The 25210-nt window shown below is 48.5% G+C and overlaps 1 protein-coding gene across 9 annotated transcripts in view; it reads right to left on the bottom strand.

Annotated features, from left to right (window-relative positions):
* Nucleotides 1–7307: 7307 nt before the first annotated feature.
* DNAH9 (dynein axonemal heavy chain 9) overlaps nucleotides 7308–25210 on the bottom strand; it is a 147275-nt gene continuing 129372 nt past the window's right edge. For all 9 annotated transcript variants that reach the window (XM_074555240.1, XM_074555241.1, XM_074555242.1 and 6 more), the window contains 4 exons: nucleotides 24391–24561; nucleotides 21577–21759; nucleotides 13917–14306; nucleotides 7308–8804 (listed from right to left, as the gene is read on the bottom strand). In XM_074555240.1, the coding sequence (XP_074411341.1) occupies nucleotides 8577–8804; nucleotides 13917–14306; nucleotides 21577–21759; nucleotides 24391–24561 (972 nt within the window). In that variant the 3' untranslated portion in view covers nucleotides 7308–8576. The remainder of the gene's footprint in view (nucleotides 8805–13916; nucleotides 14307–21576; nucleotides 21760–24390; nucleotides 24562–25210) is intronic.

Here is a 25210-nt window from a genome sequence, read left to right as displayed (position 1 = left end):
GGCATCAGCCCCAAAATCACTTTACCTGATCTGTCAGGCAGCCATCCCCACCCACTCCCTCTGCATTTCCCAAAGTGAAGTTTTATTTCCTTTATGGTTTTATGTATTTTATTTATAATTAGCACATGATGCATTATGAAATGAAATGCCTCCCCTGCACTAAGCCCATTACCTTTGTCTGTCCAACCTGGAATTGCATCTTTTGTTTGTCTGACAAGACCCAAGTCCTACAAAGCCTCAAAGACTGGCAGTAATTGTCCTTGCTGGCCTTTAATCCAGCATTAATAACCTTCCACCCATGTTTTCCTCATCCCATCTGGCCATCCCTTGTGGCCTTTTCACCTGGGGGCTTTGGGAATTCCCAGGGATCTCTCTGGAGCCAAGGGCACAGCCCAGGATAGAGCCCAGGAGGTGCCAACAGCCCTGTCAGGCTGCAGAGGCAGCAATTCATTCCCCTGCTTTAGAAGCAGAGGTAAACATCTCCCAATGTGCAAAATTCACCTCAAAACCACCAGACCCTGCTGTCCATCTGTCCAAAGCAGGGATTAGAGCTGAGCACTGGCCATGGTGGGACCTGACCCACTGGGAAGGAATCCCAGGACTGTAATTTTGCCTGGTACAGGCTCTCTCCCACTGCTCTCAGCTTCCCTCAGCAATTTCCCACATCTTCCAGCTCTGCTTTGTGAAGAACTCCTTTTTTCCCCTTTGCAGTTGTTCTCCATTCAATTCTATTTGCAGTTGGTAACACCATCCACCCTCCAGGCTTTTAGTCAGAACTGCCTCTCTGCTTGTGGCTCTTTTACCTCCCAATACCTTTCTTTAGAGAACGTTTCACTTTTGTTCCTTTTTCTTTCCCCCTCTACAATTTTCCATTCCTAATTGTCATTAACTTGGAGAACTTGCTCCTTTTCAAGAGCAGATAATTAATTTCCAGGGCTGACATCTTTCTCCACTGTAATCAGATCCAAACCTCATTCCCTTGTGCCCTGTGTGCTGCCTTTTTGCGCTGGGAAGTGAGGGCTGATCTCATGAGGCTCTCAGCTTGTGGCCCCCAGCACGTCTGCTGGCACTGGTGCTGTGCCAGCTCTTCTCTTCTCTTCTCTTCTCTTCTCTTCTCTTCTCTTCTCTTCTCTTCTCTTCTCTTCTCTTCTCTTCTCTTCTCTTCTCTTCTCTTCTCTTCTCTCTTCTCTCTTCTCTCTTCTCTCTTCTCTCTTCTCTCTTCTCTCTTCTCTCTTCTCTCTTCTCTCTTCTCTCCTCTCCCTGCAAGGGAGGATCTCTCAGGGAAGATCACAGTGTGAGATTAGGGGGCAGGAGGGGGCTGTAGCCTCACAGTTTTGGTAACAAATGGAAGGAAAATGCCAACAAGCAGCTCATTTATTGCTGAAGTGTTGATAGAACCCAAGCTCTTGATGTGATCCAAGCAGAAAGCAGACTAAGGGTGGATTTGATCATCTTAGAGTTTTTCCCCCACTTTAATAACTCTTTGATTCTATGAGATGAACGTTTGAACGGACCCAAAGCAGCCACAGGTGACTCACCCCACTGTCACAGAGCTGGTAAAGGAAGGCACAGAGGGAATGACCTCAGTTCCTCCCCAGAAATGAGCCTGGAACCATCACATCAGGGGTGCCCAGCTCCTCCAAAGGTTGTGCCCAGCTCAGCTCTTCCTCCCTGTCCCCTCACTCTGCCCAGGGCAGCCCTGGATCCCCTGGGCCATAGGGGAGCAGGGGGGTGGCACAGCTGGGACAGACTCAGCCTTAGGACAGACTGAGGGAACGGCCTCAGGTTCAGGGTGGGCACAGCAGGAATTTCCCCATGGAAAGGGGGCTCAGGCCTTGGAACTGCCCAGGGAGGGTTGGAGTACCCATCCCTGGAGGTCCCAGGGAATTCCTGGAGATGGCACTGAGTGCTCTGGGCTGGGGACAAGGTGGGGATAAGGCACAGGGTGGTCTCAATGGTCTCTGAGATATTTTCCAGCCTCAGGCATTCTGTAATTCTGTGATTTTATATGATTATCCTCAAAATGCCGTGAATGTGCCAGGGTCTCTAGGGTTGCTAACCTGGACAATGCTTCCCTCATGGACACGAGCCACCTTTCCCTGTGTGGCCTTCATCAAACCTCCCATAATGCTACACATATTCTGAATTTTCCACAGGGAGGCTGGGACACTGAACCAGCCCCTCCCAGGGACCAGAGGGGCCCAGGCACTGGGACTGTCCCAGCTGACACCTCCCTCATCCCAGCTCCCAATGGATTCTCAGGAAAATTGAACCTAAATACCAAATTCAGGCTCAGGGTTTCTCCTCATTGCTTCTGGCACTAATCAAGATGAAGGATTTAGGAGTTTCCTAGAAGTGAACCCCAAAGTTTACCAACGCATAAGTTGGTTTCAATACTTTGGACAAATTATTTCCAGCCTCAAATCACCCTCTCCACTGACAGCAACACCAGCACTCCAATTAGAGGGGCTGCTTATAACTCCATGAATGTCTTGTACAGCCTAAAAGCTTTTTAAATGAGGCTCACAGCCATGAACAAGGTAAATACATTTGTAGATTTGTTTGGGCAATTACAGTCATTTAAAAAACAATGCATAATAACAGACATGAATCTAATAAGCCTTTGCTAATTAAATGTATTAATGCCACGTTATAAAATGAATGCATCTTGCTGATATGTTACAGCTACTCCTGTGCTGTAAACACTGCAGCAGTGACACGGGCAGGATTTGCATCCCTGGGCATTGCCTGTGCCCAGGAATAGCTGCAATAATTTGCCCCAGTGGAGCCAATCTCTTGCCCAGCCACCAGGCTCTCCTTTGTGTGCCTGCTCCTCATTTTCCTCTGCTCTGTGAGCAACAGTGGCAGTAAAATGGAGCTGGTTAACCCCAGAGCATGGGACACCACTACAAAGCATTTGTGAAGACTCCACTTTGAACTGTGCTCCTCTGCCAATTATAATCTGCAGCAGGTACAACATTCCCAGGCTGTGGAAAAGCCATTTCTCTGTCCTGGGAGAGTTCAGTCAATTTTACCTGACATTCAGTGTTCAATAGCACAATTTCCCTTCTCTGGCTTTCATCTCTTTGCAAAATGTCACCAAACTGGAGTTACCCAATTGACCACAGACCTTTGGAGAAGTCAGGCCCAAAGCAGCCCCAGGATCCAGGAAAAGGCTGAGAGCCAGGCTGGGGCCCCCTGGGCACCCCCAAACACCAACCTGGCTGTTTAAAGCCTTGTTTGCCCAGCTGGGCTGTGCTGGGTGCTGGAGGAAGGGCTGGGGTAAAGCAGGTGTGGTGAGCTCAGTGGTGAAGGAGTGGGGCCAGGATGGAGGGGCTGTAGGGCAGAGAGCACCCTCAGGATGGGCCTGGACAATGCCTGGTGGGACTTGTTCCAGTGATGGCAAAGTCACTCCCCAGGGTCCCCTGCTTTATGTAAAAGTGAGCAGCCATGTGCTCCCTGTTATTAAACAGCCTGAAAATGACAGAATCCCAGAATGGATTGGGTTGGAAGGGATCAAAGCTCACCCAGTGCCACCCCTGCCATGGCAGGGACATCTCCCACTGTCCCAGGGACACCTTCCACTGTCCCAGGTGCTCTCAGCCCTGCCCAGCCTGGCCTTGGGCACTGCCAGGGATCCAGGGGCAGCCACAGCTGTGCCAGGGCCTGCCCACCCTGCCAGGGAACAATTCCTCATTCCCAATCTCCCATCCAGCCCTGCCCTGGTTCAGTCTGAAGCCATTTTCTAGGTCCTGTCCCCATCCCTTGTCAATGTTCTCTCTCCATCTTTGCTGCAACTCCTTCAGCCCTGTAAGGTCATACTGAGCTCACCCCAAAGCTCCTCCTGCCCAGGTGAGCAATGCCAGCTGTGCCAGCCTCTCCTCCCAGCAGAGCTGCTCCATCCCTGGCATCATCCTGGAGCATCCATGGGCTCCTCCAGCAGCTCCAGCTCCTGCCCATGCTGGGATCCTCCAGCCCAGCCCAGGAGAGCAGAGGAAGGTGCACATGGCAGTGCCAAGTGGGCAGCTGTCTCCAAGAGCTTATGGATAGAAAGCCTTGACCTTTGACTAATGAATCACTCCTAATAAAGAGCCTGTCCAGCTGGATTTAATTGCCTGGTTTGGGCAGATATGGCTGGAAAAATCTCATGCCTGTCAAGATTTTTTTTCCACCCCCTAAAGCATCAAATTATTCACCGTCCTCTTGTAGCATTTTGCAGCCAACTCTTTCCTGTGATGATTTTCAAAGGATGAAGAATGAGCACCCTGGTGACATTTCTAGTATCTATAAATATCTCCCCACTACCCTGCCTGCCCAACTGGTGAATTATGCAGGGAGATATATATAATAAAACAATCGGATCCATTTTGTTGTCAACAGACCATTCTTCTTCAGCTGACAAGGGAATAGCTCAGGCTGTGGCTCTGGAAAGAGCAGGCAGTGCCTGGGGAGTCACTGAGCTTCTCCTTTCCTGGATGTCCAGGGGCATCTTGGAGGGCAACACTGAGCAGAGAGAGGCCCTGCTGTGCTGGGAAAAGGAGGAAAGGTTTTAAAAGAGAAGAAGAATGAAGTTTAGATGTGACCATGTTCACAGGAGTCTTATGTTGAGGGAAGAGATGAGGATCTGACTCCAGATTACAGAAGGCTTGATTTATTATTTTATGATATATATTATATTAAAACTACACTAAAAGAATAGAAGAAAAGGTTTCATCAGAAGACTAGCTAAGCTAAGAATAGAAAGGAATGAATAACAAAGGTTTGTGGCTCGGACAGAGAGCTGAGCCAGCTGAATGTGATTGGCCATTAATTAGGAACATCCAACATGGGCCAATCACAGATGCACCTGATGCATTCCACAGCAGCAGATAACCATTGTTTACATTTTGTTCCTGAGGCCTCTCAGCTTCTCAGGAGGAAAAAATCCTAAGGAAAGGTTTTTTCCTAAAAGTTGTCTGCAACATTTAGGACAGTAAAAGTCTCCAGAATGGCAGGAAATCCCACATCCAGAGCACTGAGAATCACATGGAGTCACAAATAGCATCACTGAGGTTGGAAAAGATCTCAAAGACCACCCGGGCCAGGCTGTGCCTGATCCCCACCTTGTCCCCAGCCTAGAGCACTCAGTGCCACCTCCAGGAATTCCTTGGGCACCCCCAGGGATGGGCACTGCAACCCTCCCTGGGCATTTCCAATCCCTGACCTCCCTTTCCATGGGGAAATTCCTGCTGTGCCCACCCTGAGCCTGCCCTAGCCCAGCCTGAGGCCGTTCCCTCTGCTCCTGTCCCTGTTCCCTGAAACAGAGCCTGAACCCCCTGGCTGTCCCCTCCTGGAAGGAGCTGTGCAGAGCCACAAGGTCCCCTCTGGTAAAAGCAGCCTTGAAGATGTCCCAGTGAAGGACTAACTCAGCATGATGGATTACCTGGAGCACAATGAACTTCCTTCCAGTCCTTCTCTTTTGTGTTTAATTCAGCAGTGCTCTGTTTATGCATCTCAACCTCCTGCATGGTGAAATACACAGAGAATTTAATGTGCCCAACTTTGCAGAGCTGTGGGAAGTGACCAGTTTGCATTTCATATGTAATTGGAAGGTTTTAATTTAAATTGGGAGGGATTTAATTTAATAGCAAAGCTTTCCCCAGCTAACAGACCTCTTCTAGCAGGCACTCATTATAGGGGATACTCTACAGACCCTGGTGCCTCATTTATGGGTTAGAGGCAATTTAAAGAACCCAGCTTAAGACAGCTCTCCCCCTTCCATTAGATATTTGCAAATGGCTTTTGCTAAGCCATAACCAGCTCCTTCATCATTAATTTTTTGAGGCTGTGCCTTGGGGACAGTGCCTAGCAATTAAACAAAGTTCTTACCAGAGAGTTTTCCCTCCTTCCCTTCATCCAGAAGTTTGTCATTCTCCAGAACTGTGACGACGTTCACAGGGGTTTCCAGACGAGGGAAGAGACGAGGATCTGACTCCATGTTTCAGGAGGCTTGATTTATTATTTTAAGATATATATTATATTAAAACTACACTAATAGAATAGAAAAAAAAAGTTCTCGTCAGAAGGCTAGCTAAGAATAGAAAGGAAAGAATGATAAAAAAAGGCTCTGTCTTGGACTCTGAGACAGCTGGGCCTTGATTGGCCATTAATTATAAACATCCAAGATGGGCCAATCAAAAATCCACCTGATGCATTCCACAGCAGCAGACAATCATTGTTTACATTTTGTCCCTGAGGCCTCTCAGCTTCTCAGGAAGGAAAAATCCTGAGGGAAGGATTTTACATGAAAAGATGTCTGCCACACAGGACTGCAAGGACAAGGGTTTTGGATGTTCTTATTCCTGCTGTGCTGCTCTGGGCAGGCGAGTTCTTCTGGATCTCCTGCCAAGCCTGAGGGCTTCACCCTCCTGGATGACTCAGAGGGAGCAAAGCTGATCCCCTAGGCTGGCAGAGAGTTGGGCACAACTTCTGCCCCATGCCAAAGCCACCCCTAAAACCACTCAGTCTGACATGGGGCTCTGAGCAACCAAACTGTGCCCACTGAAATGCTGTCCTGGTGTAACCCCAGGAGCAGCTACCCCCCCCCCCCATGCCCCAAGCTCCTTCCCTTCCATGGGGTAAAAGTGTGAAACTTCTCAGGCTGAGAGGTAAAGGCACTTGGAGATGCAAATCCATGAGGGAATGGTGCCTCCAGGTGCTGCAAGGCAGGAGCAGGACAGAGCTTGGGGAGGACATGCCCCATAAACACAGCCATGGGAAAAGCTTGTGGAAAAAAACCCCTGTTTAACATGCAAAGCATTCACCAGCACAAACGAAATGAACAATATTAAACATATGGGTTATGTGAATAAAGGTTTGTCTATTCTGCATGAAGAAACAAGTGTCTTGTCCATCTCTATTGTGACAAGGGACAGCAAATGTCACCCAGAGCCTGTGTGAGACTCCAAGCAGAGAGCTTTCCCCAGGAAAAGCCTATTTCCCCAGGAAAAGCCCAATTTTTCCCAGAAAAAAAACCATTTCCCCAGGAAAAGCCCATTTTCCCAGGAACCAGCCCTTTCCCAGGTGCCATTCCCAGCTCTGTGTGCTCAGAGATGCTCTGTGTGACTGTCACTGCCACGGTGCCCACCCAGCCACCCCTGTGTGCCCTCTGCACCAGGGACACTCCACTCCTCACTGCTCTCCCATTCCAGCTGGGATTAAAGCTCAGTGACCCACACAGGTGTGTGCCAGGTGTGTGCCAAGTGTGTTCCTCCCACCAGGCCCCTGTGCTCTCCTCACCTCAGTAAACCTGCAGCTTCCAGAGACCATTCCAGGAACAATTACTTTTATTAGTAAGTATCTATCATCACAACATATTCACTTAAATCCTCCCTGTGCTGTGCTTTCACTATTGATTCCAATGAGCACACTGGATATTAACAGCATTTCCAGTGTTTCTAAGATTTACACGGGTGTTAGCAACACACAGCTGATAACCACAACATCTGCTCACCTCCCATCTTCCAACATCACACACACCACAAAGAAACACTCATGGAGGGAAAATAAATAAATTCTCGAGGATTTCACAAGCCACTGGACTATTTGAGTGTTTTGGAGAAGGCTGCTGATTTTACTGATGGATGATTTTAAAACTGCTTTGGATCATGAAGAGAAATAAAAACCAGATTTAAGTTTATCACTCTCTGGGTGTGGTGTATCAGACTCTGGGCTGGGAGCTTGCAGTGCAGTGTCAGATCCCAGGACATTGCTCTGGCTGTCCTGGAGGACTCCAGACCCTGGCAGGGGGCTCAGAGACCTTGGCACAGAGTCAGAAACACCTGTGCCTTTGATTTTACCACATGGAAACAATTAGCAACTATGTGTGAAGAGTTACAAGCCACAAGTGTTTGAGTAGAATGATAGTGAATTTGTCACAGGGTGAAAAAGTAGAATTTTGGGGTTTTTAGAATGGGGGTTCAAGAGGCAAGATGGAGGAATCTGGGCATGTCCTGTCCTTCTTCTTCTTCTTGTCTTCCATCTTCTGCTGTGATGGTGACACTTCTGGATTGGTTTAGAGCAGAGACAGACTGTCTAACATAGGTGATAAGTGTTGGAAAATTATTGTAAATAAAGTACATGTAGTTCTCAGTATAAAAAGCCAACACTGCCCCAAGGGCAGGGACTGTGCCACAAACCAGCCTGCAGGACAAATCTCAGCAGGTCAGAGAGAGAATGTAACAGATAAGAGAAAATAAACAACCTTGAAAAGCAGAGCTGAGGAATCCCAACTTCTTCTTCTGTCACAGGGCTGGGAAAAAAGACTTTTTAATACCTGGGGAGCCATTTCAGCAACACCAAACCCGAGAGTGCAGCAGTGCAGGAATTACAGGATATTGATGTACAGGAGCCACCAACCTGGGCCGTGTCCCCTGCACCTCTGTCCCCTCCTCACAGGCCCTGTTGGGTCACATCCGCAGGACACAGAGATAACCTGGGAGTCCATCAGAGAGATGGAATTTGTTAATCTCAGCACTGAACTGTTTAAATGCTGTGACATTGTGAGGGGTTTGCAGAGCAGGGCCTGTGCTGGTGCCTCAGACCTGGAGCAGCAGGGCCACCCCAGCAAGCACCCACTTGGATGGGTTCTCCTTGGTTTTCAGGTTAAAAGTCCACACATAGGTCGGGCCTCTCTGGCGTGTTCTGTACAGAGGACACGGATACAAGCCCCTGGTGTCCTGCTTGTCATCAGGAATGGCCCTGATGAACACCACAGGCATGGCTGGGGTCAGCTCCTTGAGCCTGGCCTCCGTGATGGTCCCGGCCTGCAGAGAGAAGGAGACAAAGGTCACATCCCCAAGGTGTCCACCAGCTGATGGACCTGAACCCATGTGATGTTTATCCAAGCTGCTCCTGCTGGGGAAGTACAAACAGCTTCTCCAGGGTCAGGGGGCTGGATGAGCCTCTTTGAGGAAGGAGGTCTGGATCCAAGAACTCCCTGTCTCACCATGACCCTCCTCAACTCACCAGAGTAGATAATCTCAAAGCTCCAGCTGCCTGCACTCCCACCAGGTGCCCAAACCCTCACATCCAAGCTGAATTTGTGTGGGGACAGTGTCCCTGGCCCTGTCCAGCCATATTATCAACAAAGTTTCACTTCTCGTGGTTTCTACTGAGATGCAGCTTGGGGCCATTTCCTCTTGTCCTACTGCCAGGGAACAGGGACAGGACAAGAAGAAAAGGCCTCGAGCTGGGCCAGGGCAGGCTCTGGGTAGACATCAGCAGGGATTTCTTAGTTGAAAGGGTGATTAAACATTGCCCAGGGAGGTTTGGATTGCCCATCCCTGGAGGTGTCCCAGGAACACCTGGATGTAGCACTCAGTAATTGGGGCTGGGGATAAGGTGGGGATCAGGCACAGCTTGGCCTGGATAGGCTGGGAACAAGATGGGCATTGGGCACAGCTTGGCCTGAATGGGCTGGGGGATCTTTTCCAACCTCAGTGATCCTGGGATTATTCTCATGCATCTCTTTCTCAGAGATCATCATCTCTCAGACCAGAATCACCTTGTGGGAGGTGCTGCTTGTGGTGGGAAAAAGGTTGGACACCTGAACCACGGGGATGGAGAACAGCCCCAAAAGCCAGCACAGGCTTATTCCCACTCTCATGATGCAAGCAAGAGAATTCAAAATGACTTTTCTGAGGGAATATCATCAATAAATATCAAGTCCCATTATTCTCCTCCAAGCAATGCCCTGCCCAGCAGGCTGCCCACTGCAGGAGAGGGAGAGAACCCTGCCAGGGCAAGAAATCAAGTTTGTTTCTCTAATTTGGGTCTCTCTGACATTTTCTCTCTCTCTTCATGACAATAAAATACCCTGCACATCAATCCATTTCCAGAGAAAACTGCCTAATGGAGGCTAGAGAGACCAAATGAAAATAAACAGGGAAATGGAAACGAAACTTTTCAGCACTAAAGAAACTGCCTCTCACTGCAGCTGAGCTTCACATATCATCATTATTCCAAATGCTCTCGGATCAGAGCTGTGGGGTGAGATTCAGCCTCTCCAGCAGTTTATTTAGTTCTGTAACGAGCAAAGAAAAATCATCCCCCTTGCCACACACCTCGGTTTAATTGTACTAATGCCATCTGTTATGCTCAGCTATGAAAAATCCAACTCTCATTTAGGATTTTATATTTCCAACGTGCTGAACAAACATTAAATAATTCGTATAATACCTTGCAAAGTAGCTATTTATGAAACATTTTTATGCACTCTTCTTAAATTCACACCTTTCATTCCTGAGACTGGGTTTTAATCAAGTCTTTCTCTTTTTTTTTTACTGCTGAGAATACTTCAAATGTAATTTCCAAGAGATATTCTACCTGTTTCTGGGTTAACAAGAGCTGAAATCTTCCCGAGGTACCTCCATGTAAGATATCATTTTGTTATGTCTGGGCTGATTCTCATTTGCATTTTTTATCACTCTCATCATCAGAAAATTAATTCTGCTCTGAAAGCAGTTCTTCCTGACTAGCAGCACAGCCCTCGTGGTGCAGAACCATCATTCTGTGGAGCCTGGAGAGCTCAGCCTCAGCTGCTAAAGGATCCCTCACTTCTGCTTATCCCAGCAGGAAACTGAGGGTGGAGTGGGGCAGTTATCTTCTGTTCATGGCGCAGTTTTCTTTATCTCTTCCACAAGCAATCCTCCCTCCAGGAGATCTCTTCTCTTAATAGGTCATTAATTATTAACTAGCCTCTGTTCATGGGCCAGTGAGTGACACTGCATGGATGATAAAATTCCATCATCCCACTGGGAGATGCTCCGCCCAGGGGGAGGAGCCAAGCATTCCTACCTGGATATAATCTGAGGTTTCAAGCATTCCTACCTGGATATGATCTGAGTTTTTGGGACACCAGAGCAGCCTTTCCACTGCATTCCCAGAGGAACAGCAACTGCCTCTTCCACTGGACCTTCAGAGGAAGACTCTACCTTTCTACAGGATCCCTGCTCCACCAGAATCACGCCTGACATTGCAGGAGGGCTGCAGCCACAATTCCAATGGGACTGCTGCCAACACCCTGACCCACAAAGTATCAGGTCCTATTCTGACTCTATCAGTGTTATTTTGATTTACTGCATTGTTTATTTTATTTTTATTTTCTTCCCTAATAAAGAGCTGTTATTCCTGCTCCCATATTTTTGCCTGAGAGGCCCTTAATTTCAAATTTATAATAATTCAGAGAGAGGAGGTTTACATTTTCTATTTTAGGGGAGGCTCCTGCCTTCCTCAGCAGATACCTGTCTTTTCAAACCAAGACAGGGTCCCAGCACAGGTTCCTTACACCACAGCCCCTTTGGGGTCAGCTGGGGAGGGGACACGGAGCTAGCAGGGAAGGGGACAAGGAGCCTGCAAGGAGCACTCCAAGGTGGTGCCTGAGTCATGAGGTCAGTGGCTTCAGCTGGACAAGGGGAATGAAAAAACTCTTCTCTGTGAGGGTGGTGAGGCCCTGCCTTGTGGCTGTCCCATGCCTGGAGGTGTCCAAGGCCAGGCTGGACAGGGCTTGGAGCAGCCTGGGTTAGAGGAAGGTGTCCCTGCCCATGGGGGGGGTGGAATGAGCTGATTTTTAAGGTCCCTTCCAGCCCAAGCCAGCCTGGGATCCTGTGGTTCCATGGCAGGGGCTGTGCTGTGCACAGCTGCCAAAGTTCAATGGGTGTGAAACCCACCCCTGCCCTTGTCCCATCACACTCCAACTCCCTTGGAGAGGGCAGGGCACACCCTTGGCATCAAACTCTCTATTGCAGAGAGAAAGCAAGCCAAGGATCAGCCAGCAGCTTGAGATGAAAGGTCTCCAAGTGTCCCCAGCCACAGCCTCCCTCTGACTGTCACTGAGTCCCAGTGACTTTAACAGGGCTGCAGCAAGAGATCATTTGCACCCAAAATAATCTGCTTAGTTTCATTTCATCTAATAGCTGCCTGCTGTTTTGTAATGAATGTTTTATAAATTTAAGACACCCAAGGGCAAACATAAATGTTTAAATAAATAGAAAAATGTGAGTAGCAGAACATAGAAGGACTCTTTCCTTTTTTGGAGGCACAACCTAAATGTGAAATATTCTTTTAAAAGTGGAGGTGCTCCCCAGAGGAATTCTTCTAAACGTGGCCTGCCATTTTTATCAGAGGATTAATTTGGAAGGAGTAGACAACCCAAAAGAGCTGTGCACCTGTTTTAAAAGTCCTGCATCCATTAATGCACACTGGTACTCATTGGATTATAGGTAAAATGAATAGTTCCACTAGGTAGAAAAGATATTTCAGTGGGAGCAGCAGCCCATAAAAATATCCTTTTCCTTTCTGAAATAAATTGAAGCATGATACCCAGAGATTATGAATGGCTCCATGAACATAATTGCTCAGTATCTTTCAATCACAAGGAAAATGTAATCAGAAAACCACATTTCCTGGTGTTGGGATGGTCTCTGAAGACAAATCCCATTGCTGGATGCAATCATCCAGACCAGTTATTGGAGGGAGGCAGAGGGGAGAAGCCAAGTATCTCCCAAAGATTTCTGGCTTTGCATTCCCAAAACCTCTCACTCTCCACTTCCAGCTGGTAAAACCCAGCCAGAACTCATTTTCTGGTCATAGTGACAAAGAAAACATAACAGCAGGCGCTGGAATGTTCTTAAATGGACTATTTGATATGCAGGACTGGGAATTTTAACAGCTGTCTCTGTTCTGGTGTGTGCAGCTGATTTCTGTCAGGTTTTTAGGGCAGCAGAAATCCAGTGCTCCCTGTGGCAGGGACTGTGATCTCCCAAGGGTTGTGTGAGGAAGGGAACAGCCAGGGAGCTGTGGGGGCAGAGCTGGGAGCTGCACAGGGCTCTGGGATTGTCTGTGTGAGCAGAGCCCAGACTCCAAGAGCAGAGATCTGAGCTGACCCACTGAGATCCTCACTGCCATCACCCAGCAGAGCCCTTGCCAACGTTCCTGGCTGCCTGTGGCTTCCCAGACCTAATTCAGGCCATTTCCAGAGCAAAATAAAAAACAGCCTGGAGCTTTGAACTGCCCAAGGAGATGTGATGAAATGGCATCCATCATGGAGGGCACAGCTTTCCCTAATTTCCTACCCTTCATCGAAAACCATTGCAGAGAGGAAGATGATTTATAAAAAATTAGTGGAGAGCGTAGGATCAGAAGAGACAAATAAGTAGAGAGTGTTGGATCAGAATTTCAGGGCTGTTGGGGAAGATGAAACAGGAAAGCCTTATAAATACGATTGCCTGGCAAAAGATTTTGAGAATATGGAAACTATAAGTGAGATTGAAACGAAAGCAAGCTTTGAGATCCCTCAGTTACTGAACAACTGGAAAACAATGGTGTGGCCAGCTGAAGGTAATCCCCTTTTGATGGAACAACACCCTCTGCTTGCGGACAGCTCCAAGGGAGTGGACCCTGCTAGCTTGGCAGAAGGGGCCCAAAGAAGAGATTTTAGGGTTTAAAATGTAACACAGAATGAAAATGTAATGATTCTTCTAGGCTGTATGTAAATGCTATAGGATTTGTATCTTGTACTAGATTGGTTAGTGAGAATTAGAATATTCAACACAGAAGAAGATTTATTGTATTGTAACAGGAACCTTGCTCTCTTACTCCTTTTACTCTCTTACCCTTCTACGCTCCTGCCCTTTTACTCTCTTACCCTTTACCCTCTCATCCTCTCTCCCCCTCTTTTCTCTCGGGCCTGCTCTGAGCTGTGGCTGGCAGCTCCCAGCAGGGCCCTGCACCCAGGCCCTTTGCAATACACCCCAAGTTCCAGCCCTGGATGCAGAGATCTCTGGTCTCTATCCATCCCGACCATCCTACCCCTGATGCTTCTACACAGGGCCACACCTGTGGCTTCTCCTTCAGCCCCAGAGCCTTGCAGAGCTCACCTGAACATCCCAGCGTGCTCCCTCCATGAACAGCCCGTGCACATAGGCCCCCTCACGAGGAGCACTGGCAAAATCCTCTCTGCTCTTCTTGGTCACGTCACACTGCAACGCCATCCTGTCCAGGGGCCACCTGTTCTTGCGGGCTGTGCTCTGCATGATGGCCGTCAGGAGGGCCTGGGGGTTGAAGAACCCTCCGAGCCGCAGCGTGGAGGGCAAGGAGAAGTCCCTGGTCCAGGCTTCCAGCTCGCTGCTGCGGGCCAGCAGGTCAGCAAACCATGATCCAAGGCTGGCTGTGGAAGGGTAGGATCTCCTCACCCAGGACTCAGGCACAGTGCCAAAGAAGAGGGAGTTCTGCATGGTCTCCATCTCGCTGGTCATGGTCAGTTCCCCCTGAGGAGAAAGGGTGTCAGCATGATATTATCTGAAAAATCCTCTTTGCCCAGGATTTCTTCTCCTGGGAAGATGAGAAGCCTCAGAGAGGAATGCAAACAATAATTATTTGATTGCTGCTCCTGTGTTTGCTGCTTTGGAATTTGGATTGGGCATTGTTCGCCAACAACAGGTAAATGTTTGATTGGTTCCATGTGAACTGTTTTAATTTAATTAATGACCAATTGTGGTCCATCTGTGTCAAGGCTCTGAGGAGTCACAGGGTTTTATTATTTTTTATTGTTAAACCTTCTGATGTATCCTTTTTCTTTCTGTAGTATAGTTTTAGTATAGCATAATATAATATAATATAATATAATATAATATAATATAATATAATATAATATAATATAATATAATATAATATAATATAATATAATATAATATAATATAATATAATATAATATAATATAATATAATATAATATAATATAATATATCATGACATAATATAATAGCCTTCTGAGAACTTGGAGTCAGCTTCTCATCTCTCACCTCATCCTGGGGACCCTCACAAGCACCACAAAGAGCACAGTCAGCACTGACATTGCCCAGCAGAGCTTGCTTGGAAGCAGAGCTGGGCCAGGGCATGAAGAAGAGCACAGAATCCCACACAGACACTGCTGGCCACATACTCTGGGTGACTTCATGAGTTTGGGTTTTTTCTGCACACTTTCTATTGCATATTCCTACATCCTGCTGTAAAAAAACTACTGAGAGGAAAAACTGTGTATAATGACAGCAGTAGGGGTGTCCCTCAGTTGTCCTGGTGTTATTTTTGTTTTGTCTCATGGACATACAGATTTTCAGAGGTGTAAAGCTGTTCTTGCTCACTGCCAGGGCAGGATACTGGAGTTTCTGATTATTTACTCTAAAACTGTCCAAATATTTATTGAGTCATATCCCCCTCCTCTCCTCCACTTCCCCTCACTCCTCCCCTCATTTACTGCTTTGCAGTGCAAGATTTTCTCTTTGACTCCACGTGTTGTCTGCAAATGTAATCACAGCTCCTTCCACAGCAGGGAAGGAGCACAACAAAGTAAGATATGATTCAGCCGAGTGAGATAAAGAGAGAGGTTTGACTTTTCCTTTGAGCAGCAATTAATTAGTTTCAAAGCTTTTAGAAACCTGTATCAGAAGAGCTGAATTCCAGGACATTCCACTGAAAGACAATGTGAGGGTGGCTGAACACTGTAACAGGTTGTCCACAGTGGAGTCTCCATCCTTGGAAATGTTCAAAACCCACCAGGGCATGGTCCAGAACAAGCTGCTCTGCCTGTCCCTGCTCGAGATGGGGCTGGAGCAATGTCCTGACCAACGCCTCTGTGATTCTGGCTCACTCAAACCAAGCAGAATAAAAAGAGAAAACCTGCAAATGCCAGCTCAGCATCCCTGGTATGGAATGGTTTCCACAGTTCAATCTCTGCAGCTCTGTGCTCAGCTGGAGGGGTACAATACCCCCAGAACTCTGGAGACCCACAGATAATGTCCATCACTGCTCTCCATTGTAAACACTTCCTTTTGTTCCCTTATTGTTTGGCCAAAATTTATCTCATTTACAATTTCTCTTTGCCTCGGGCAAAGTGTTTTTTGGAAAGATTAACTGAAACCAGTGGAGCCATTGCTGAGAACAAGGGGGAGGGAATTGGGTCAGTCTATTCACATTAAAAGATTCCAACTGTTCTTTCACAGGACTTCAGTGCCTCCAGCAGTGAGGTCAGCAGAGGTGCCCTTTGCTGGGGCCACAAAAATCCAGAAAGCTTTAGAAAAAGTTGAAATCTCCTTAAAGCAGCCCCCACAGTTGTTTAGCAATGCTTGTCAGAGCCCAGCAGTTCAAGATCTCTGCAGTTTGTTCCTGTGCTAGCCATGCCCTGTGGCACACACTGACAGTTGAGAAAGACATTTAATATCACCAAATCTAGTCACAGAATTGTGACTTGGACAAAGTGTGAGATCAAATTTCATGGGGGAAGAATGTGCTGTTTAATATTGGTAGGGGAATGAGGGGATGCAGAGTGTGCAAATAAACCACAAAAAAAATTAACCCCAGGAATCTGTAACACAGGCTGCAAACCTCTCCCCAAACCCTGCCCACATCATGGCAGGGAAGGAGATGGGGTCTACAGAAAAGGCTCCTCAGAGGGCAGAGGCAGTCCCTGAGCTGGGATTCAGAGACACCCTGGGGAGCAGATGGATAGAGAAAATCCTGAGGACAAAGGGTTTAAGATGGGTTTCAAAGCTACAACAGCAAATAAAGTGAAATGAAGAGCTGGAAGAAGCAGCACTTGCAATTAACACTAAAATATGAGGAACAACCTCCTGAAATCTCCATCACAATCTCCATGCTCAGGAGAAACTGGACACAGAGAGGAACCATCAATGGGCTGGGCTGAAGCCATGGCAGGACCATGCAGGGAGAACAAGAATGCTGCACTGGGCACAGCAGGACACTGAAACAGGATCATTCTGTGCTCCTGGAAGTGCTCTGACATGGGTAAGAATATGGCAGAATGTGCGCGAGCAGCCAAATTGATTTAAAGACAGCCCCCCTCAATCATATATCATGTCTAGTTTTACTTTCAGGAAACAAATGAATTAGCAAATGTAATTCTCAGCAAGGCTTGAGAAAAGCAATTTTTAAAGCCTGCGCACTCAAGCATGCTTTGAGTCTCCTGTGAGGGTTCAAAGCATCTACAGCAGCAATCTCATAGAGTTGTCCAAACACAATTATGCATAAATTTGCATTTCAGATGCTGAATACTAAAGTGCATCAGAAATTATTCAAGTTACTTTTTAAATTTTTTTTCCCAAATGCTGGGAGTAATTTTCATTTAAAGACACCCTTGAAGGAAATCCTAATCAGCCTGCAGCCATTCCTTCAAGATGAGCACTCTACAGACACAAACTGTTTCCTCAGTTCAGGTTATTTTCACTTAATACCCAGCTTGCCTATCAAAATTTGGTCTTTGTTATTTTACAATATATATTATCCTCATTTTGGAGGCTCATCCTTCACCCAAATTGCAAAGAAGAGGATCTGCTTGCAAAAGATGAGGCTGGTACAACATTAACATGCAAGTGCTTCAGCCCAGCCTCTGGTTCCACCCAAGCCAGCCAGAACAAAGGGCTTTGAAATGCAACATGCCAGTTATTTCTGATGGCTACCAGTCTATTGCAATTTCTCTTCCTCCTAATGGGATGTCTCCTATTTTTGGACCAAACAATCACTTTCCGCTAGGACGACACGATGAATTATTCAAAAATTCAAATTAGGCGTGACATTTCCGAATCGCCTTCTTTTGGCAGATCCTTCAGTCAGTTAAAAACAATAAGCCTTGTTTTCTCTGGGCTTTATTTATTCTCAGCTGAGCTCTGTGGGGCCTGACTTGTAAACTCTCCTCCTCTGAGTTCTGTCAGTGCAGGGCCCCAGCCCCAGAGAGGAAGGAGCCCTGACAGCTCTTTAATTGTCAGCAAGGGTAATTGCAGCAGCATTTCTTCAGTGTAAGGCCCAGAGTGAAGTGAGGGCAGCACCAGGAAGAGCCATCAGCCCCCTCTGGCTGCTCTGTGGTCCCCCAGGTGTGGGAGGTGATGGGAGGGATGCTGACCAGGGTTTTGGGTCATGCACAAGCACTAACTCAGCTCTGCAGGGACCCACACGTGGCCTTTGGCTGCAGACACAAGAACTGGGCTCCAGTTTTCCAGGAGAACCCTGGTTTGGACATCAGGAAAGCTTTCTTCAGGAAAGCAGTGAAGCACTGGAACAAGCTGTGGTGCAGCCACCAGCCACAGGCTGACAGAATATTCTGACAGAATATTCCCAGCTGCAAGGGTCCCTCAAGGATTATCGAGTCCAACTCAAACCAGGGACTGACCACCCAGCCTTGGTGGGGTCAGCACCGGCTGAGCCCAAGTGCCCTGGAAGTGCCCAAAGAACCAACTGGACCTGAGCCCATGGTTTAGGGGTGAGCACGGTGCTGCTGCTGGGGTGATGGTTGGACTTGGGAATCTCAAAGGGCTTCTCCAGCCTTAAGGACTCCACGGTTCTTGGAGCTGCCACGGATGGCCTCTTAGAGCCTGCAGATGTGTGTGTGCAGTAAACACCAGATTTGCCAAACACCAGAAATGCCAAATGCTGCTCTGCTCTGCTGCTCTCCTCCAGTCTTCGCCCCAGGATTTCTCTGAATTCCAGCTCAGCGGCTGCTGCTGCCCTTTGAGGAGCCTTTTCTGCAGTCCCCATCTCCTTCCCTGCCATGATGTGGGCAGGGTTTGGGGAGAGGTTTGCAGCCTGTGTTACAGATTCCTGGGGTTAATTTTGTTTGTGGTTTGTTTGCACACTCTGCATCCCCTCATTCCCTACCAATATTAAACAGCACGTTCTTCCCTACATGAAATCTAATTGCCACCCCTTGTCCAAGTCACAATTATATCTTGTTTGGGGCTCTGGGATTGAAACATTAAATCACTTCTGTTTACCTGTCTCAGGAAATGGAATTTTCAATTCCACTGCCTTATGCTAGAAAATAAGAGAAATCTGTTTATGATAATTGACTACATAAATATCAGCTTCTTTCAAAATGGGCTGCACACACTGACCCACCACCTGTGTCCAGGATATCTCTGCTTTCACAAGCACCAGCAGCCAATGCAGTGCACACACATCTGCAGCTGCTGCTCCAGGCTGCAGCTGGGATTTGGGAGCAGCTTGCTGCCCAAACCCCGAGCCAAGTCTGCCCCTCCTCATGCAGGGTGGGCAGCTGAAGGTTTCTTTTCCAAGCTGCCCCTGGGAGAGGTTTGAGATGTCATTCCATCTCAGGCAGGCCCTCCTGGCCCACCCTCAGCTCTCCTATGAACAGGCTGGGTCCAAGGCCACACTGTGCACACCAGCGGTGGGAGCTCAGCATCTCCCTGAGATGGGATTGTGAGAAATAGCTCCTCACCTGTCATAGTTTAGGAAGGTTTATTAAACCTTATCAAAAATACAACAGAAGACTGAGTAAAGAAAAAAGGTTACAGTGCTGGCAGCAAAAGATTTTCCCTGCCATGTGCTCAGCCCCCTCACAATGGAGGGTTTTTCCCTTTTAACCCCTCCTTAAGTTCTATCAACCCCTTCTTTGCTGTCCAGTGGTGGAGATCTCTTCCTCAAATCCTGACTGGAGGTCAGGGTCACCATAGTGACAATCTGACCCTCCCAGATGTCCCTTGATAACCACGTGAGGGGATACAACATAACTATAAATCTACAAAACTTTTCTTAACCTATATACATGATATTTGTCCATTAATTGTGAGAGCCAATCAATGCATTACTCATCTATCACAGGATCACAGCCTGCCACTCTGGAAATGATGGAGCAGGGGATGCCCCAGGACCCAGCTGTGGCATGAGGGGGAGGCAGGGCAGTGCTGAGGCTTTGCTCTGCCAGCTCCAGGCTGCATTGCTGTGCTGCACATGTGCCTCCCCAAGGGATGGACAGCAGCTGCCTGTGGGGAGGGGTCCCTGGGGGTGACAGGGTGGCGAGGGAGTGATCTTAGAGAGCACCAAGACTGCCAGGCAGCTCCTCACTCCCTGGCTCATCCCTAAGGGGCAGAGGAGCCTTTTCTGTTTTGTACCACTGAGTGCCTGGGGAGGATGCAGAGGTGACTTCTCCTACAGTGGATGCAGCATCAATCACAGCCCTCCCTCACACCCTACAGAACCAGAAATCTGCATCCCAACGGGTGGGGCAAAGGCAGCAGCCAGGGGGGCACAGACACCCCTGTCCTGGGCAGAGACAGGGATGAGCTGATCCATGGGATCCCTGTCTAAAGCAGAGCAGATCCATCGGATCCTTGCCTGGGGCAGAGCAGATCCATGGGAGCTCTGACTGAGGCAGGGTTTGGTTCCACACCAGTTTGGGGATCAGCTGCAGTGGAGCCCTATGGATGGGGACTCCTGAGCATGTGGCTAACACCCAGCAAGGGAATTGCATATTTTCTTGTGATTTCAGCCTTTTTCTTACAGTTCTGGACATTTTGTGCCTTCACACAAAGCCAAATTTTGATTTCAGCTCAGCCTGTGCCTCTAAGATATTTTGTTCCAAGCTCCCCCCACTCCTGGACATTTCATGCAAAGGTTAGATTTTTGGCTCACCTTTAACTAGGCCATGTCTCAGTTTGTGAGTGACCTGCTGCTGCTGTGGCACAATCTGGGGTGGCCAGAAGTGCTCATCCACGGTTCCCACAAGCCAGGCACTGCTGTGGGACACTGTGTCACTGCAAATCCTCCTGTGAGCCCTGTGGAGCCAGGCTGGCTTTGCAGCCAGCAGCAAATTCTTCCCTAAGACCCCTTTTATTCCCTGAGCAGCACCCTGCAGGATTTTCCAGCTCTCCTACTGATGCCTTGAGATTTCAGCTTTTAAATTTATCAAATCCTATGGTGTATTAGTGTATAACTCTAAATTCCATATAAAGTGTAGTCAAATGCCTTCACATTTTGGTCAGACAGAACAATCCCTCTGAGATCCATGGACAAATCACAGGCCCTGAAAAGTATAAACAAATGTGAATTGTGGGGACAAAACTGGGGGAATGTGACTTCATTACCTGAAGCTGTAATTGGATAATTAACCCCTGATGTGCAAATAGACCAAACTGATATCTGTATAAAAAACTTGTGACCATTGTGATGCCTTCAGTTTTATCATTCATATTTCCCAAGCTCTGCACTGCATTGGGAAATAACTCTGAACTCCACAGAAAGTGTCAGCAAGGTCTCCTCACAGCTCAGGCACACAGAACAATCCTTTTCCAGCCCCAGAACCAAGGACACAGCTGCAGCTTCAGCCCCAAAAGGTGCAAACAACAGGGAATGGAGGAGAGCAACCTGGGAGGGTGGGACTGCATCACCTGGATCTGGGATTGGGCACTGAACCCAGCATGGAAATGGACCAGAACTCATCAAAGGGTGACAACTCCTGACTCTGAGTCCATCCTGGGTCCATCTTGGGTGCAGCCCTGGCTGGGCTCTTGCACTGCCCAAGGTGGATCCTTTGAGGCTTTTTAATAAATCCCCGCTTTATTCCTTTACCTCTGTCCAGCCTCTGCTCCAGGAGCCTCTCCATGCATCAATCACCCATTCTAGGTGCAGCTCTGCAAGGCTTTGCAGTGCCCAAGGTGTTCCTATTGAAGACCTTTAATAAACCCCCAATTTATCCTCTTTTCTGTGTTTCAGGAGCCCCTCAGGCCATCGGTACCTTCAGGCCCAGCTCCAGCTCGCCCAGCGAGCGCCGCATTTCGGCCGTGAGCGCATTCATGCGCTCGCACTCCTGCAGGGCAACCACGGCGTAGGGAGTCCTCTCCTCCAGCCTGGCCAGCAGCTCTGCCATGTTGAACTCATCCGGGAGCTTCTCTAACATCTCCTCCAGGAGGGTTTGCACCTGTGCCAAAGGGAGGAGAGAGAGGGGGATGCTGGTGAGGGATCCACAGGCTCACAGCCTGAGCTGGGAGAACTCCCTCTGCCCTGTCAGTGCCTCCAAAACCATCGCTGTCAGCCCTGGGCACCTCTCAAGGAGCTTGCCCTGTCCTATTTAAATCCAAATGATGACAGAAGTTAATGTCAGATGAGCAACTTGCAAAATGATGGTTTTAAAATGTCCCCGTGACATGTGGCAGCCTCCTCTCTTCTCGGCTCTCTCATTTCTCCCGAGGTCACACTCACGAGGAGATGGATGGGGCTGGAGCCTCAGCTGAGCCTCAGGACAACTCAGCTTATGAGCTGGTTTTCTCTGGTGTACTGATGGAGAGAGGTGATTACATAAAATTGAATTTTAAGCTGAATTTGGCATTCCGGACTAATGGAGCCACGGAAGGAAAGCATAACGAAACAAAATTATTTTCTGGTCACCACCACAGCTTCTTCAGAACTATACAGGGAAATCTCCAATGCAAGAAGATCTTTGTAGTGTCTAAAAAATTAAATAAACTTCTTTCTGACAGTGAGGCATGAAGCCCCTGCTGTCCCTGGGCTCAGCTGCATTTCCCAGGTTTAATGTGGAAGGTCTTTGCTTTATTTCTGAGCTGGAACCTGGGCAAGACTTCTGCTTGCTGGCACCTTTTGGGCACACATAACACAGTTAAAATTCCATGATCCTAAGTGCCAAACCTGGCATACAGGGCCAGTGCCACCTAGGGCAGGGTAATCTTACAGCCAGGGCCACCAATATTCACATTTTGGACTCTGTGCTCCAATTCCCTCCTGTTGCTGCTCTTCCCAACCCTGTCAGCAGTGATGATGTGTGGGCTGTTACTGCAGCCACACAGGTGGCTAAAGCTGGAAAAACTCCTCAGCTGCACCTCAGGGGCACCACAGAAATATCTGCTCATTTGAAATTCCCCTGCAGGCCCCTGTGGCTCTGATTCCCTCTCAGCAATTACAGCTCGTTTGCTGTAGTGTGACCTCAGAGGTCTGTGGGAGGAACTGGACTTGTCAGAGCCTCGGGAAAATGACAGGCTCACATTTTCCCTGGGAGCTCCCTAAAATCACCTCAGCCAAGCCAGGGCTGGAAATCCTTCAGTGGAGGAGCTGAGACAAGGCTTTGCTCACTCCCATCCAAGGGCCAAGTGGAAGGGACAGCTTGGATAATGACAGGGATCACTTCAGGAAGAAAATGAGCTGTGGGAGTGTGTCCCCAGGCACAAGGCAGGGCACACTCTGCTTGCTCTCAGGCAGATTTTATTCCCAGACAGAGCCATGAGGACTTCTGTGCTCCTGTGAGAGTGTTCTTGACTGTCACCAGCAGTTTGCAGGGTGACCATCACCTGTGCCACCACTGCTGGGGCACTCCCTGGAGGATCGTCTGGCTTCTCTGGGCTGAGGAGTTTATTTGTGGGAGGGGAGAAGAGGAACTCACATTTGCTCTCTCTGAGGATCTTGTTTGGCTTTGCTACCCCTGGATTATTCCCATCACCTCAAATTCGAGTATGAACTGAAAATTGACCATGCTGGGCACTTCTAGGAGCCCCTTAGGGAAGGCAGTCAGTTCCCCATCTTCACAGCAAGCCAAAGGAAACTCGTGTGAAACCACAGCTCTCTATGAGCTGCAATTAGCCACTCATTAAATTGCAAATCTTCAAGCACAGAGCTGGCACCTTAAGACTGCAGGAGTGAAAACCTGAGCATGTGTTGGCTGATTCCAGATCTTGTCAGGGATGTTTGGGCCGTGTTTTAATGAGCTGTGAGTTTCCACAGGGAGAGCTGAGATCAGCCCAGGACACAGGTGCAGCAAAGGAGTTCAGCTGGAAATAAGGAATTACAAGGCCCTGGGGAGCTGGGGGACACGGTGGCAGCAGCAGGAGGAGGGCTGAGCTCTGGGTGGCACACTGGGGGTGGCAGGCAGTATGCCAGGTGCCCATTGCTATGCCAGTCACAGGTCTGCACAGGGACAGCTGCTCAGGGAAGGTTTATTTGCAGCACCTTCAGAGGATGATAACGAAGGCTCTGCAGAGCACGGGGTAATTAAGAGGCACTGTCCTGTTACTGCCAACACTCAATTACATCCCACCAGGGTGATGTTCTGCATAAAACCAGGCTTCAGGCAGGCAGAGGCAGAACACAGAACCATGGACAAGCCTGATGGATGACACAGGCATCAAACCCCAGCAACTGCCCCCAAGCACTCTCTCCATCTTTTCCTGGGTCCCCAGTGCTCCTCTGCACTCTCCCCATCTCCTCCTATGTGCCCATTCCCTCTCTGCACACTCACCATCTCCTCCTGGATCCCCATTGCCCCTGAGCAGTCTCCCCATCACCTCTTGGGTGCCCACTCCCTCTCTGTACTCTCACCATCTCCTCCTGGGTGCCCCTGAGCACTCTCACCATCTCCTCCTGGGTGCCAACTCCCTCTCTGCACTCTCCCCATCTCATCCTGGGTGCCCATTGCCCCTGAGCACTCTCACCATCTCCTTCTAGGTCCCCACTCCCTCTCTGCACTCTCCCCATCTCCTCCTGGGTGACCCTGAGCACTCTCACCATCTCCTCCTGGGTCCCCACTCCCCGTCTACATTCTCACCATCTCCTCCTGGGTGCCCCCAGCTCCCTGGCCCGTGCTGCTGTCACGGGGCTGCAGCTCCAGCACGGTGCGCAGGAGCCGCTCCGAGCGCTGCGTCAGGAACCCGATCTCGGCGTTGGGGTGGAGGCCGTACAGGTAGGGGGACTCTGGAGGCAGGGCATCATCTATGTACTGCACAGAGACATCCAGGAGCATGTTAGGAACAGCCCAGGGCACTTTGCCTGCAGAATTTCAGTCCTGGAATCATCCCCCCAAGAGGTCAGCCCAGGCTGAACACCAGGGAAGTGATGGAGGAAGGAGAGTACAAATGTTTACAGAGCTGCTTCTGCTCCTGCTGGGAAAATTCTGTAATTGCTGGAGTTCAGCTTGGCTCCATGTCTCAGGCTGGACCTTCTCTAGCAATTATCTGCTGTGCATTTCAGCATCAGCATCCTGAAATCTCTTGTGGGAATTGAGCTTCCAGTAGTTAAGTTTTACGAACAAAACCAGCCTGATGTGCCTCTGCATTTGTGTACAAAGAGCAGATGAGATCAGTAAGTAGATCAACAAGACCCTTCAGTGATTCTCATCAAAACTAATGATAAAAAGAGCTTGAAAGGGCCATTTTAGCAAACAGTATGTGGATGTAATTTTCCAGGAGCCCCACTTAAGTCTCGAGCACCAATACAGTTGCTCTATTCATGCATGAACAGAATGAGCCCATGATGAAGTAGCAAATTACCATTAGACTTGGTTCATCCAGGGGAATGCTGAAACATCCACAGGAACAAAACATAATGGGAAATAAGAGGAACGGTGCAGGAGCACTGCAGCCCTGTTC

Source organism: Zonotrichia albicollis, chromosome 19 (assembly GCF_047830755.1).
Source record: "Zonotrichia albicollis isolate bZonAlb1 chromosome 19, bZonAlb1.hap1, whole genome shotgun sequence".
Taxonomy (NCBI): Eukaryota; Metazoa; Chordata; class Aves; order Passeriformes; family Passerellidae; genus Zonotrichia; species Zonotrichia albicollis.
The sequence above is the reverse complement of the archived record's forward strand: the minus strand, read 5'-3'. Positions and strand labels throughout refer to the sequence as shown.